Source organism: Phyllobates terribilis, unplaced genomic scaffold (assembly GCF_046119375.1).
Source record: "Phyllobates terribilis strain yellow unplaced genomic scaffold, ASM4611937v1 Scaffold_11__3_contigs__length_659146591, whole genome shotgun sequence".
In the NCBI taxonomy this organism is placed as follows: Eukaryota; Metazoa; Chordata; class Amphibia; order Anura; family Dendrobatidae; genus Phyllobates; species Phyllobates terribilis.
Genome location: NW_027362771.1, coordinates 132,980,185 through 132,996,104, shown reverse-complemented (window position 1 = coordinate 132,996,104; position 15,920 = coordinate 132,980,185). Strand labels below are relative to the sequence as shown.

At 40.3% G+C, this 15,920-nt stretch overlaps 1 protein-coding gene across 1 annotated transcript in view; it reads right to left on the bottom strand.

Moving 5' to 3' along the window:
- Positions 1-15,195, bottom strand: part of TMTC2 (transmembrane O-mannosyltransferase targeting cadherins 2) — a 370,418-nt gene extending 355,223 nt beyond the window's left edge. Inside the window, exon 1 of the mRNA XM_073651619.1 lies at positions 14,774-15,195. Within this exon, the coding sequence (XP_073507720.1) occupies positions 14,774-14,856 (83 nt within the window). The 5' untranslated portion in view covers positions 14,857-15,195. The remainder of the gene's footprint in view (positions 1-14,773) is intronic.
- Positions 15,196-15,920: the final 725 nt, after the last annotated feature.

The following is a 15,920-nucleotide window of genomic DNA, read 5'->3' as shown; positions in this document are numbered from 1 at the left end:
GGAGTACTGGCTAGCGATTGGGGCCTGGTCAGTCCTTGAGCAGATGGGATCTCCCCTGGCCAGGCGGAGTTGTAGGCCTCCCAAACTAACGATACTCTTCCGGCTACCTTGCTAGAGGCGGGTATAAGTAGCCCACGTCCCTGAGTGTACCGTGTGGTGCTCACCCGTATGGCCGGTGACTCGGGGCCTTCTAGTAGCTTCCGCTCCACGACGGCGGTGCTGGTTCCACGCGTGTGACCGTGCCTTCGGGTTTCTGGGCCAGAGGACCTGCAATCCCCTGCCGGTCAGTTTCTGCTGCGGGATAGGAGTTAGTCCCCACAGCCTCGGACTCCGGGTCCGGTGATAACTTCTCAGTCAGGGCGAGCTCTGCAGCTGCCAGCCCCTGACTCCTTGTAGCACTGCTCCCACAGAGCTCCTGATGTTCTTTTCCTATATCTGCTTCTCTGTCTCTACTTCTTCTCTACTCACTAACCCTGCCTCAGCCCTAGGTTTATATAGGGGAAGTTCTTCCCCTCCCAGGACTGGGCAGGAGGTGTGGCATGCACAGGATCCCTGACCAAGAGACCTCCCACCTGCTCTCAGACATAACATTGCCGTTACTGTGGAAACCAGACCCCTGGGGTGCCACAATTCCAATGCAAAACACTGGCATAAAACAGGTGCCAGGTGGGCCTCTTTCACATTAGCTCTACAAAATGTCATCTTTACGGTAGCAGATCTGTTGGAGAAATTTCCATAACTAAAGCTCATTGATGCTAGCTTAGTTGCTTTGGCGGCAGCACATGGATTTGTATAAGGTCTATTTGTGGAACAGAAGCTTCGGCAACAAATCTGCCACTTGTGAATTTATCCTTAGACATTTATTAAAGTAACTTACTAAATGGGGCTTACTAGATAGGAGCTTGTTCCAAAGTGGCTAAAACTCCAATGTGCGTTTATGTCTAGCAGCTTTGTGAAATCCACTTTATGCTGCAGATATCACCACGGATTTCATCCTTTGCAAAGCAAGGGTTTAAAGGGAACCTGTCACATGATTCATGCTACCCAAACCACAGGCAGCATGAATAAGAGCTGCCTGCACAATAGCAGTAAGGGGTATACACAGAGCGGTGACTGAACCAACGCCGGCACCGTGACTGGAAGGCTGCGGGGGGATAAAGTTAATTTTCTCCCCGCAGAGTTCGGCTACAGGCAGGAGCCAGGCTGGTTAGTATATTAACCTGCAGATTAACTCCATATATGCAGGTTAATAGTGTTTTTTTCTGGTGACAGGTTCCCTTTTATTAGCAGCATAAATGTAAGGTCTTTATTGCTTTTAATGTTATTTTCCCACTTGTTTTATTCACTGTGGAATTGTAGAATTTCTGCTATGGAAACAGAGACACAAACGCTGTTGATTTCGTGGTGGAAATCTCATTCCTAACGCTGCTACTGTAATAAATGGCAAATTCTCCATCTGGAAAGTGTGTACGAAAATCAGCTGTGTATCTGGAGTTGGAATATGATCATAGAAAGGATCCATGAGGTACTGGTCTTTCATACATTCTACGGGTGCAAGCTATACCTCTATTAGCCTCAAATTTTATACAAAGCTACTAAGTGTAAAAAGCATGCTACACGCCGATGTACGTCATGTACTGTAATGGAGAGTGCGCGCCAAAAAACATTATTGCTATGGAAGAAAAACAAAAACCGTGGCTCACACAAGTACCATATAGTGTGCCCACAAGTCCATAATTTGGCATCATCAGGATTGGGTACACTGCACTTCTGTGTTCATATACTTTTCACTATCAGGAACTTGAGCCCTTTTACCACGAGGAATTGTGCGATATTACCTGTTATAGGAGCGCTACCAATTTACGGGAGTGTCCATCTTTACTAAATAAGTAAGACCACATTCACACATTCAGTATTTGATCAGTATTTTACATCAGTATTTATAAGCCAAAACCAGGTGAGGAACAATCAGAGGAAAAGTATAATAGAAACACGTCATCCATTATAGGTTTTGTCTTACAAATACTGATGTAAAATACAGACCAAATACTGAACATGTGAATATGGCCAGTCTGGGGCTTCTGGACACGCCATAAAAGTTCTCCAGACGAAAGAACGTAGCACATTAAAGTGAAATATGAATATGTAGGTAGTATGAAAAATGTGTAGCATGTTCGGGCCCTGAGCAATAAATGAAATATAAAGACCGGATTACATAAATGTGGAATATGTTGCTTTTAGTATGTGTAAACCATGCCATTCATTAGCATGCCCTGCTTATATAAACCATAGTACATGTTATAGAAATATTTGTCTTGGCTTCTATGGCATATTAACCTTTTAAATGCAGTTCTGTAATAAACAGACATTATTTCACATTATATATTTACATTAAGCAGTTCGGAAACTTTTTTAATGCATTGCTAGTAAAAATGTCTGAAATAGTTCCTTCATAAAAATTGTTGTGAAAACAGGTGAAGCCTGTTACTGGGTATATATTAATTTTTACACTCCAACCCTAATTTATTAATTCAGATTACGAACAAGACTCTTTGCATGGATAATGGAACACAGAACCTTCACAAAATGTGGAAAATGTATCCTGGGAGAGCCTTTTATTCAGTCATTTATTCCATTCCGTCAAGATTTATGTTTGTATTTAGGTAAATGCTCAAAACTCTATAATGACACCGGCTTTTCCCTGTGACTACCAACTTGGTCGGGCACATATAGTAATAGTGCAAGCCTAAGGCCACGGCCCCACTAGCAGTATTTGGTCAGTATTTTTTCTCAGGAGTGGGAGCCAAAACCAGGAGTGGGTGATAAATGCAGAATTGGTGACTTGTTTCTATTATACTTTTCTCTGATTGTTCCTCACCGGGTTTTGGCTCCCACTCCTGAGAAAAAATACTAACCGAATACTGACCAAATACTGATAGTGAGGCCATGGCCTAAGCAGAACCCACACCAACCAATCAGATCTTGGCCTTTATTGTCAAACCGACCCTAAATAGGTGGGTTTCAGAACCTGACGTATGGGCTCGTGAGTATAGTTCAACCTTGCATTAAAAAGCTGGGACTTTTTTGGCTTCAGAGTACTGAGTACATTAGGCTAAATTCCCACAATGAGTTTTTGATGGAATGTATTTTTATTAAGCAAAAAAAGGCAGCATCTAAGGTCATATTCACACATAACGTTTCTTTACTGCAGCCAAAACCTGGCCACTTGGAAGTAAAACCACTGCGTTCAAAGCACCCATTTCGCTGCATTTTCGCCGGTGTTTTTTGGGTGCAGATTACATGTGTGCTCTGCCTACAGTACATCTTTATTAAAGTTAGTTTTTTTCCACTTTCTCATTGCTTTCTATGCATAATAAAAACATGCAAAACCACTGAAAGAATTGACATGCTGCAGATTTCAAAAACGCTGCAATTCTCTCTATAATTCAGTCGGGAAACAAAAACCAAGCGCGTGCGTGAGATTTCTGAAATTTCATAGCTTTTGCTGGTACTGGAGAAAACAGCTTTGATAGCACAAAAAATGCTGCATGTGAACATAGCCTTATACTTCCAGCCCAGTGGATGGGATTTATAGAAATCTCATACCCACTGTACATTATTTTTCTTACTTGGATACATGCAATTGGGTTTTATTAAAATGTTGCAGTTTGCCTCCTATAGCAGCTATAGTAACATTGTTTATTGCTGGCTGCAGAATTAATGAGGTTTACCATTTTATCTTTACCTTATAAGATGTGTTGGAGACATGATTTTGTGGCACTTACTATTATATAAGTATGACAGGTTCTCCACCTGCCCTTGTTAGTTCAGCTTTCCTCACATACTACACAGCTCTCCCCTCCATACAATGGTCACTGATGGAGGAGCAGTGACCAGAGCACTCCATCAGCCTTGTCCTATTGAAAACCTCACATGAGAAAGATGCTTTTATAGTGAAGTAGACTGATGGACAGGTCTGGTCCCTGCTCCTCCACCAGCAGCCATATTATAGACTGGGAGGCTGGGCAGTCTGTAAGGAAAGCTGCAGTAACAAGAGCAGGAGGAGAACCTGTCACACCTATATAATAGTAAGTGCCACAAAATCATGTCCCCAACACATCTGCTAAAATAAAGATTATGTGGCTGACCCCGTTACCTCGTTCTGCAGCCAGCAATAGACAGTGTAATACAGCGGCTATAGAAGGCAAAAATGTGCAAAATTTTTAATGAAATCCAATTGCAAAAATGATTTTTAGCCCCAATTGCATGCATTTACTTGTAAGTAAGAAATAATGTTCCCAAAGGTAGACAGCCCCTTTAAGCAAAAACTACAGGTGTGGATGTTGTACCACAGTCCTGCAAATCTTTTTGCTCTTCTCTAGTGGAGAACATTCAAACAGTAACTTGAACTCAGGTCAGAAAAAGTAATAATCCAAGGGTCAGGGAATAAGGGTTTGTGCATCAAATATTGAAAATGTGAGATCTGCTACTCCGTTCAACTAGGTTGCTTTAACTAAAAAGCCCAAAACAGAAATATCAAAGACTTTGATACATTAGCGTCTAGTCGTAGTAGGCAAAATGGTCAATTCATTATTGGTCTTCGTAATTTGTTCATAGGCTATTGAATTAACTCACTTATCGATACCTAAAAAACGGGAAAGACTAAGAGCAAAAAGTAAAAACAACAAAAAACTGCAGTGTAGAACACTAGATTTGACATTTTCACCTGTTCCAGATCCAAACTTCTTTCTGCACTCTCCCGAGAGCCTGCACTAGGTAAGAGTTGTGAGTATTTAACATTCCTAGGACAACAATTTCAGGAAATTCTCCTAGTCCCGCTCCGCTCTTGACATTCGGTCCCCTGAGTAATGCAGGGGTCAACAAGTGATGAGATCCAGGAGATTCCCATTTGCTGCTTCTTCTATACTGCACAGAATAATTTAGTGCAGCGTTACAATTTCGGCAACATTCTTCAGCCAGTACCAGATCGTAATGAAAGCAGTATGTGGTATGTTAGCACACTATATTGGTAGGCAGATAAATGTGTCCAAACATCTGAAAATCTCAAAGAGAACACATGATAGTAATATTCGTCATGAATTACACGATAGATCTGCTAAAGGCAGAGGCCTGTACTATGTGAAATACTGTGCATAATTTCTCCATTTCCTACTCCCTCTTACTTATCTGCAAGAATTAGGTTTAGTTCATACCTTAGATAAGAAATATAAACTCTGACATATTAGGAAATGAAAAATTATCAACCATATTTTTATCATCCAAATCCAAGAGCAGCCAGCAATCTAAAACTTGGACACTTTCTGTAATGTTTTATGCACCACTTTAAAATGTGGCTCAATCATTGATCAAACAGGTATGCGGCAGGCTGCATCTGTTACAGTGTCCTGCTATGTACAAAAATTTCCCTCACAGGCCAAATTTAGTTGCAGTCTATAAGGAGTATCTTCATTTTCAGAAAAATAAAATGAGCTGCTCATGGGAGGTCACCTCCACTTCCAAGTGTATGGGGCGAGGCCGCACCCACTGGACAGGCTCTGGCCGGAAGTATGTATAACTCATACATACTGTCCGTTACTGGGTCTGAAACTGGAGAATCCTCGCTGCGCAAAGTGTATGCACTGGGGGGATTCATAAGTCTGCAGTCACACAGTGACTGCAGACTTATCGGTTTTAACCGGACAACCCCTTTAAATCATTGCGAGCTGCAACATCATCTTTTTTAGGTTCAGAATAATGGGAGGACATTAATGTTCCAATGAAATATAGAACCAGGACCTATTCATTTTCAACAATTGGGTAAAAGATCAGATAGCCAATGGATTCCCACATACAAAACTAATGTCAGGGATCATTTAGCAGACAATCATCTTTCCTGAGTCCCCCAAATACAGTAATGTTCGGCCAAGGGCTCCTGTGTTTTCAATGAGAGAGCCGTTGCAGACTTCTCTGATGTGGGGATTAACTCCAGAGGAACAAAAGGATCGGCCATCGCAAATCCACCATACGAGATCCTTCGCTCTCCCTCTCAACATCATCTATCAGAATAGACTCGGGAGGCCCTGTAAACATTAGAATATCAGGACAATGCCACCAATATCAGCGTGATCAGCAGACATAATGTAATGTGTATGACAGCTTTAAGCATTTCTTAAATAACAAGTGACAGATAGCTGAAATGATAATTAGGTTTAAAGAGAACCAGTCACTCAACCCATGCTCCCCAAATCACAGGCAGCATGAATCGGAGCCTGGCTGCATGAAAGGTGTTTTAAAGTGCTGGCAGAGGTCCATAAGAATAGATGAAATTAGGTCTACAGCACCCCTGACTGGTTTCTCCCCGCACCGCTAGAGATGATTAACAGATCTCTTCCATGAGTGTACATTGACAGATCTCTCTATCAACTACAGCGGCACAGAGAGAAGATAGTGTCCGGCTAACCACATCTGGTCCTATGGTCCCAAGATAGCTCTTCAAACCATGATTTCCCTGAAACACCGAAGCATTACAGAGGAAAACAATTGTGCAGCCAGGCTCTACAGCATGCAGCCCATGGTTTGGGCAGTATGAATTGAGTGACAGGTTTCCTTTAATAAAAATTTGCAACAAGAGCTTTAAATTAATAAATGTAATATAATATGCAAATTGCCTCTTCAGAGAGAAAGAGCACTTGAACTCTATAGCGCCACCTATTGGAAGCAGCAATCCTACAAGTCAAAATCGACATTTTAAAGAGTCTTGCAATATGACTTAGGATAACAGCCAAATCAGAATCTCAACTGGCAGACACAGTGTTTCGGGCTATTGGCCCTCATCAGTGCAAAGTATGAGAACTGATATATTTAATATAGAAATAATTTAAAAATTACATATGTATACATGGCACATGGCTGCAGGGTACTGATTTGTGGGTTAGGAGGTGCTGACTAACTTTACTAAATTCATACGTCCATGAAACACGGAACGTGCAAGGCTCACAATACCATGTCCGACCGTCGGTCTCCTGACCTGAGCTAACCGCCTCATAGGCATATATGGGACAGCTTATGTTAGGAGTCCTGCTAGTCAAGTGGGGTATTTTTATCTGAGCAAGCTCTGTTTGAACTTGGCCTTACATTGTTTTTGAGTGGATGCTGACCACCTCCATATTCATTTTTCACCCTTCCCACCAATCCAAGGTTGGGTTTAAACATGCCTTAACCACGTTCATGTTATAGTCCTTGGCCCAAGAGAGAGGAGTTTTTCCGAATAGCTATACTGTTTGGTGTATGTCCCCATTTCTACGTGACTGCGTTCTCATGGCAGATGGGCTAACAAAATGTCATCAAAATGTGCATGAACACCCTCAAAGCTGTAGTCACATAACTTGTATAAAAGGAACTGGTCCATCAAGTTTAATCTTTCTTAAAGGGATTGTCCACTACTAGGACAAACCCTTCTCAATCTCAATGTTTGCCCGTTAAAATAAGGACTTGTACTCACCACTGGTGCAGGTGTCATTTCAGCGGTGTCGGAACTCACTTTCCCGGGGTGCTCACATGAGGTTATATCATGTCACGTGATTCCTGCACCCAATCAGCGGTTAATTGGGTGCAGTACCGGCAGACACTAAATGCTGCTATAGTGTCTGCCATTACTACCACTTGTGTTCGGGCATTCCACAATTGCTCTAACTGTAAAGAACCCTTTCCTGCTTAGCAGCCGGAATCGCCTTTCCTTCACACTTTAATGAATGCCTCCAGTTCTTGGAAGGAATAAGTCATTTGACATTAATTCAATTTCAGATAATGAAAATCGTAAAAGTTTGCACATATTTTAGCAGCCATAGGATGCTACTGCATTTTTTAGGTTTAGTTTCATATTGCAGTCGTGGCAGATTTGCACCTGCCATTTATTTCACTTTGTTAGGAGGTGCTTTCTTTTTTTGCATGAATGATAGATACAGTAGGTAGGTGATAGATTAGCAGGGACTATAGCTCAGTTCATAAAGAAAATACAACTTTCCTTCACTTTCTGTAAATTACACTTCAGCTGGGAAAGCATTCTTCATGTCCAAAGAGGAAAATGATGGAATACTTGTGTGCATTGTAAAAGCCAGGAAGGCTATTGGCGCGGTTTTATTGTGCTGCAGAAGGAGCTGAACTCAGTCAGAACCATGCAGAGCAGGCCAGATCTTTCTGAACATAGGAGAAATTGTTATGCAGCACAGATTTGCGCTACAGCTGCAAAGTGATTTTCAAATGAGGCACTTAGAGCACGGCCGGAATAAGAAATCCCTGGCTCTCCTGTGCTCGGCTGTTAATTTTGTCTATCACTTAACACTTAGTCACTGCTCCAGGATATCACCTTATCTTGTAAGGTCAGAAGGCTTCAGTAAAAGTATCATTTAATATCTCTATGGGAGACTGAACAAAAAAGAATTCTGTTGGATAAAATTCAGCTAACGATCAACCATCACTGGAAAAGTTCTTTACTGCAAACCAACAGGTGGATTCTAACTAACTTGATCCTAGACTAAACTAAACTTTTTGTATAGTCAACACACCCTAGCAACAAAATAAAGTACATAATAGAAAGGACTTGCATGGAAGTGGGAAGGTGTCAATTATTAAAAAGTAATATATAGCACAGATAGACAGACAGATAGACAGACAGATAGATATGGGATGAATAGATAGATATGGGATGAATAGATAGATATGGGATGAATAGATAGATATGGGATGAATAGATAGATAGATAGATAGATAGATATGGGATGAATAGATAGATAGATAGATATGGGATGAATAGATAGATAGATAGATAGATAGATAGATAGATAGATAGATAGATATGGGATGAATAGATAGATAGATAGATAGATAGATAGATAGATAGATATGGGATGAATAGATAGATAGATAGATAGATAGATAGATAGATAGATAGATAGGTGAATAGATAGATATGGGATGAATGAATAAATAGATAGATAGATAGATAGATATGGGATGAATAGATAGATGAATAGATAGATAGATGAATAGATAGATATGGGATGAATAGATAGATAGATAGATAGATAGATATGGGATGAATAGATAGATAGATAGATAGATATGGGATGGATAGATAGATAGATAGATAGGTGAATAGATAGATATGGGATGAATGAATAAATAGATAGATAGATAGATATGGGATGAATAGATAGATGAATAGATAGATAGATGAATAGATAGATATGGGATGAATAGATAGATAGATAGATAGGTGAATAGATAGATATGGGATGAATGAATAAATAGATAGATAGATATGGGATGAATAGATAGATAGATAGATATGGGATGGATAGATAGATAGATAGATAGATAGATATGGGATGAATAGATAGATAGATAGATATGGGATGAATAGATAGATAGATAGATAGATAGATAGATAGATAGATAGGTGAATAGATAGATATGGGATGAATGAATAAATAGATAGATAGATAGATATGGGATGAATAGATAGATGAATAGATAGATAGATGAATAGATAGATATGGGATGAATAGATAGATAGATAGATAGGTGAATAGATAGATATGGGATGAATGAATAAATAGATAGATAGATAGATATGGGATGAATAGATAGATAGATAGATATGGGATGAATAGATAGATAGATAGATAGATAGATAGATAGATATGGGATGAATAGATAGATAGATATGGGATGAATAGATAGATAGATAGATAGATATGGGATGAATAGATAGATGAATAGATAGATAGATGAATAGATAGATATGGGATGAATAGATAGATAGATAGATAGATAGATAGATATGGGATGAATAGATAGATAGATAGATATGGGATGAATAGATAGATAGATAGATATGGGATGAATAGATAGATGAATAGATAGATGAATAGATAGATATGGGATGAATAGATAGATAGATAGGTGAATAGATAGATATGGGATGAATAAATAGATAGATAGATAGATATGGGATGAATAGATAGATATGGGATGAATAAATAGATAGATAGATAGATATGGGATGAATAGATAGATAGATAGATAGATATGGGATGAATAGATAGATAGATAGATAGGTGAATAGATAGATATGGGATGAATGAATAAATAGATAGATAGATAGATATGGGATGAATAGATAGATAGATAGATATGGGATGAATAGATAGATAGATAGATAGATAGATAGATAGATATGGGATGAATAGATAGATAGATATGGGATGAATAGATAGATAGATAGATAGATATGGGATGAATAGATAGATAGATAGGTGAATAGATAGATATGGGATGAATAAATAGATAGATAGATAGATATGGGATGAATAGATAGATATGGGATGAATAAATAGATAGATAGATAGATATGGGATGAATAGATAGATAGATAGATAGATATGGGATGAATAGATAGATAGATAGATAGATAGATAGATAGATAGCCCAGGTCACTTTCTGTTCTGCACATTTCTATGCGTTTCTCACATGGTATGACAAATATGTAATGCTTCAAATCCTCTTCAGTTCCAATTCTGTGTACTTGAAAATGTCACAAGATGTTATTGGCTTATGTTGCACAGTGACCTTACTTTTTTTTTTGTCATTTCCCTGGGAAAAAAAAAAGGATCATGTTGCCTATACAGACAAGGCACAAGTAAATGCAGCATTACTAACAAGATTGGATTCTGACATTTCTTGGCACCTTTTCTAGCAGAGTACACACAGAAGCACACTGCAAGCACTTCCATCTGATATTATGTCTGTGTGTGCCTGGGATATACGATTTAACTGCTAAGTTTCTTCACAAAGAGTAAACTGTGTATGAAGAAACAAATTCATCCACAAAAGTGCAGATGTACAGCTTATCCAGTGCTCTACTGTGCCCTCAAACAATAAAGTCACATTCCTAGATATTTAACATATTATTTGTATGTGTGACTGCGTATGTAAATACTGATTAAAATAAAACAAGCAGAATTACTTTGTGGTGCAACTTCAACAAATAAAAAAGGAACAGTGTTAACCCTTTAGAGGTCTGGCCTAAACCCTTCGTTTCTCTCTCAGTAGGTAACCATATATAGGTGTAAATTAGACATCTTGTAACCACCCATATGATATTGGCACCAATGAAAAAAAGCTTGGCACCAAGTGCCACGGATACTTTCACACGGCAGTATTTTACATCAGTATTTGCAAAACAAAACCATGAGTGGAAAATAAAAAAAGAACACAAAAAAACAGTAATGAGAATTTACACCTCTTGTGTTTTGGACCCACTCCTGGTTTTGGCTCACAAATACTGATATGTTGAAGTGGTCAAATTCTTAGTATGAATAAATCTGGAATCTGAACAAAATGACCCTTAGGTCTTATTCACACCTTAGTATTTTTGTACATTATTTCACAAGTGTTTTAAAGCCAAAACACAGAACAATTGAGCATCTTATAGTTTCTCTTCTCTGTTAGTTCCAATCCTGATGTTAGCTTAAACATAATGATGATGTGTAAATTCAGGCCACTTTCCGATTTTTGCATACGTGTTTTATCTGTGTTGTTCCTCTGATAAAGACTATAATGGCCATGTGTTCTATGATAATATTAAATAAATAATAATAATAATCTGAGACCAATCCGGTTTTGATCCTAGTCACAGGTGAAAATCACCCATTAACGTCTATTGGTCAGGGAAAGCCCAGAACAGCACCCCAATGGCACCCTAGTGCTGTACCTTTTTATTACTGATCATTTGATAGGCAAAGCTTGAAAAACCTCCATTAGCTTTTTTCTTTTTTGCAAGAGAAATACTGATGGTAAAAACTGACATACTGATAAAAATAGGTACATTGTTCATAAATGCAAAAAAAAGTGAAACCAGTCTAAGAGGACACCCCACTGTTTCAACACATATAACATAGAAGAGATTTGCAGTTTTGATTTCTATAGGGGGGTCAGGTTTGGAAACTGTCAGAAGGGCAATTGATAAAGGATTGTTAAAAAATGTAAAAAAAACTTCATACAAAAATAAAAACTGCACTATGGCACCATCCATATTGCAACATTCTGAAAAGTTCTGACATTTGTTGGGTGAATTCACAAGCAGATTTGTTCCAGACATTTGGACGACTGTCCCATTTATCTGAATGGAGATTATAGAAAATCATGTGCATGAAAATAATTGGACAGCACTCGGCCGAATGTTATTCAATGAATGATGAATGATTTTGCGTGTGAAAAAAAAATTGCAGCATGCACTAGTTTCTTCCATAAATCAGATGAGACTCACCCATTCAAGTCTATGGGTGCGTAAAAAAAAAAAAAAAAAAGTCGGATGCCATACGAAGCCACAGAATAGCATCCAATATTTATGGATACATTGCAATTCTGTAACATAAGAACCTGTAAATGGTCTTGTAAGTGATTAATAGCTGCAGCTGTAAAAAAACGGATTGTACACGGATGACACATGAGAATAAAATGCTCCCACTTTTCTGGATGAAACGCTGAACGATTTTTTATACAATCGTGTGAACCTACCCTTATAGTGAAGACTTCAGTGGGAGAAACTTCTGCCACAAATCTGTTGTGTGTGAATTCAAATTAGAAATCTGGCAGAATTGTACAACAATCAGAGACTATTTTATGCATATTTCATGAACAGACCTCGCAGGTAAATACATCAAATTTTCAATGTACATTTGCCAAATACAAACTATTTTCGGAGAACTAACTAGATTAAATATCTAGTTATTTTTCACTTGCATATATGGAATTAAATATATTTAAGCCACCAAAAGTAACTGTAAAATGATATGAATAACGCATGCAATATATCATGCATCTATTTTCCTGAACAAATCAATAGCGGCACCTGACACCAGTGTGAGGAGGTGGGCATTGATCTGGTGTGGATCGCTCAGAATTTGGTGTAAAGGGCCACATGGAGCTGGCTCAGCAGTGAATGATGAATGTGGCGGTAGAGAAATCTCAGAGAAAAACTATAACTAGCCATTTCCTTCTGAAGGAGGAATCAGCTCCTATCTTTGGCTTCCAGCATAAAGTTGGGTGTGTGACATGTGGACTTTAAACACTTGCATGCCTATCAGTGACACGCCTGGCAGTGTGGGCATTGCAGGGTTATTTGCACACAGCTATTCTATTAGCAGTGCATGTGGCATCTTGAAGACTCCACTTTCTTATGGCCTGTCACAAAGAGCTGCATTACCAGCTCCCACAAGCCCAGGGGATCCATTCACTCCCCACAGTAAAGAGAGGCTGATGAAAGCTGTCAGAGTAAATCTATGCTCACTTTTTGGATGGTTTAATTTCAATGGAGCATGAAACTCCCCAGGATTGTTAATAGGCTTAGCCAGGCGTGCCGTTCTCCCTAATATATTTTAATTATGCATCAGTCTTAATTGTAATCAGATTAAAAACCTTGAAAAGGGGGCACAAATTGAAGTTTTCCCCTATGATTACTTAGAACTTATGTCCGCTTTCTAAGGAGGACCACTGCCTGGTGATGGAAGGGGAAAGTAGTCATCCAATTAACAAGAAATGATATGCAGCTTCTTACAAGAGCAAAGATCTATAGGATGGGGCTATAGTGGGAATGGGAAATACAGAGATTTAGATGTCACTGGAAACACATGGCACTTAGATAAAAATGTATAATCTGACAGTAGGGAGTGAGAAGTGTGCAGCATTTAAAAAAATGGCATTAATTCTAAGTAAGTAGTCTGGAGTGACACTGACTTCACAATGAGCTTCATGTGAGAAAGATGGGAACATGGACAACATTGAACATTCCTGATTCTTGGAGATATGTCATCTCCCAAGAGAAAAACCCTGGAATATCACAGAAACAAAGCTTTGGACACAAGTCCTTAGTGCTTATATATCAGTGATATAATATACAGTAGGCAGGAATATATATAGGATTATCACAGCACCTCCCAGGTCATCAGTGCTCATCACTTCACTAGACTAGTAATATTAGTGGACATGAACTGTCTGTATATATACAATATTCACTAATATTACAGAGCTTATAATGATATGGATATAGTTCATGCCTCCTGGATTATGGATCGCTAATACTACTGATCTAGTAAAGTGATCAGCACTGATGACCTGGGAGGTGCAATGATAATAAGATAGATAGAAGTTTGAATCTCAGATATATTCTAACCAATATGCAGTGATTCCCATAGTTGGCATAACTGCGGCATACAATAAATATATATATATATATATATATATATATATATATATATATAATACAGGGGGCATCAACTGTCATACACAAATATAACATTCACAGTCAGTGATGGAGATTGATTATCTGAGAGGTGCAGTGGTGTGTGTATATGTATATATATATATATATATATATATATATATATATATATATATATATATATATATATATATATATATATATATATATACACACACACAGTAATGTAGTTTGGATCTCAGCTCCATCCTAACTAATGCAGTTATTCCCATGCTTGGCACATCTGCTGTACACAGCAGTCATGTGTATGTCCATATACTACAGGAGGCATTGTCCTATATATATTGTATATAATCCTCAGTGACATTACAGATGAGTGATGAGCAGGGATGATGGTTTGGGAGCTGCTCCCATTCATACACAGCGCGGCAGTGAAGTTACGAGAAGGGGGTGATGCTGGAGGAAAGGTCCTGGAGAAAGTTTCCCTCCTACCTGTCATCATAGCAGAAATCAGCGCCCAGGGTGTTGAGATACAGGACGAGCCCCAGGGCGCTGCTCAGCACCTCAGCGATCATGTCTCCTGCCCTCAGCCGCGGCTCCTGCTCTGCCCCCCGCGTCCTTTGTCTGATCAGAGCCCGCTCTCCATGCCTGCTCGCCGGCCGGGTATGGATAGGGCTGCCCTGCCCTGTGCACTCCGTCAATCCCGGGATGGCAGCCTCCTAACCCATGTCAGCGCTCCGTGGTGTACGCGGCAGCCGGAGGGAGGGAGGGGTGGTGCGCTGTGCTGACAGTAGTAGTGATAGGAGGACCGGCGCTCCCAGCTCTCCCCGGCAGCGGACTGTCAGCACTGAGAGCAGCCGGCCAGCAGCATCCCGGGAGTAGCAGCGTGCAGCTCCGTGCTGACTCACTGCGCATGCTCGCCTGTCCTCCCCTCTCGGGCCACGCCCCCTATTCTTCTCCCGGTGCTGCTGCTGCATGATGTGTCAGTCTCACCCGGTCCCCGCCAGATGCCGCCCTGGGCATTATCTCACTAGTGATAGAAGAGAAACCCAGCTTTCCCACACCCCTGAGAGGCTGCCTGATGTGTCAGTCTCCCCTTGTCCCACCAACTGCCGCCCTGGGCATTGTCTCACTAGTGATAGAAGAGCCACCCAGCTTTCCCACACCACTGGGAGGCTGCCTGATGTGTTAGTCTCTCCTGGTCCTCGCCATCTGCTGCCCTGGGCATTGTCTCACTAGTGATAGAAGAGCCACCCAGCTTTCCCACACCACTGGGAGGCTGCCTGATGTGTCAGTCTTCGCTGGTCCGGCCAGCTGCCGCCCTGGGCATTGTCTCACTAGTGATAGAACAGCCACCCAGCTTTCCCACACCCCTGAGAGGCTGCCTGATGTGTGAGTCTCCCCTGGTCCTAGCCAGCTGCCGCCCTGGGCATTGTCTTACTAGTGATAGAAGAGCCACCCAGCTTTCCCACACCCCTGAGAGGCTGCCTGATGTGTGAGTCTCCCCTGGTCCTAGCCAGCTGCCGCCCTGGGCATTGTCTCACTAATGATAGAAGAGCCACCCAGCTTTCCCACACCACTGAGAGGCTGCCTGATGTGTCAGTCTCCGCTGGTCCCGCCAGCTGCCGCCCTGGGCATT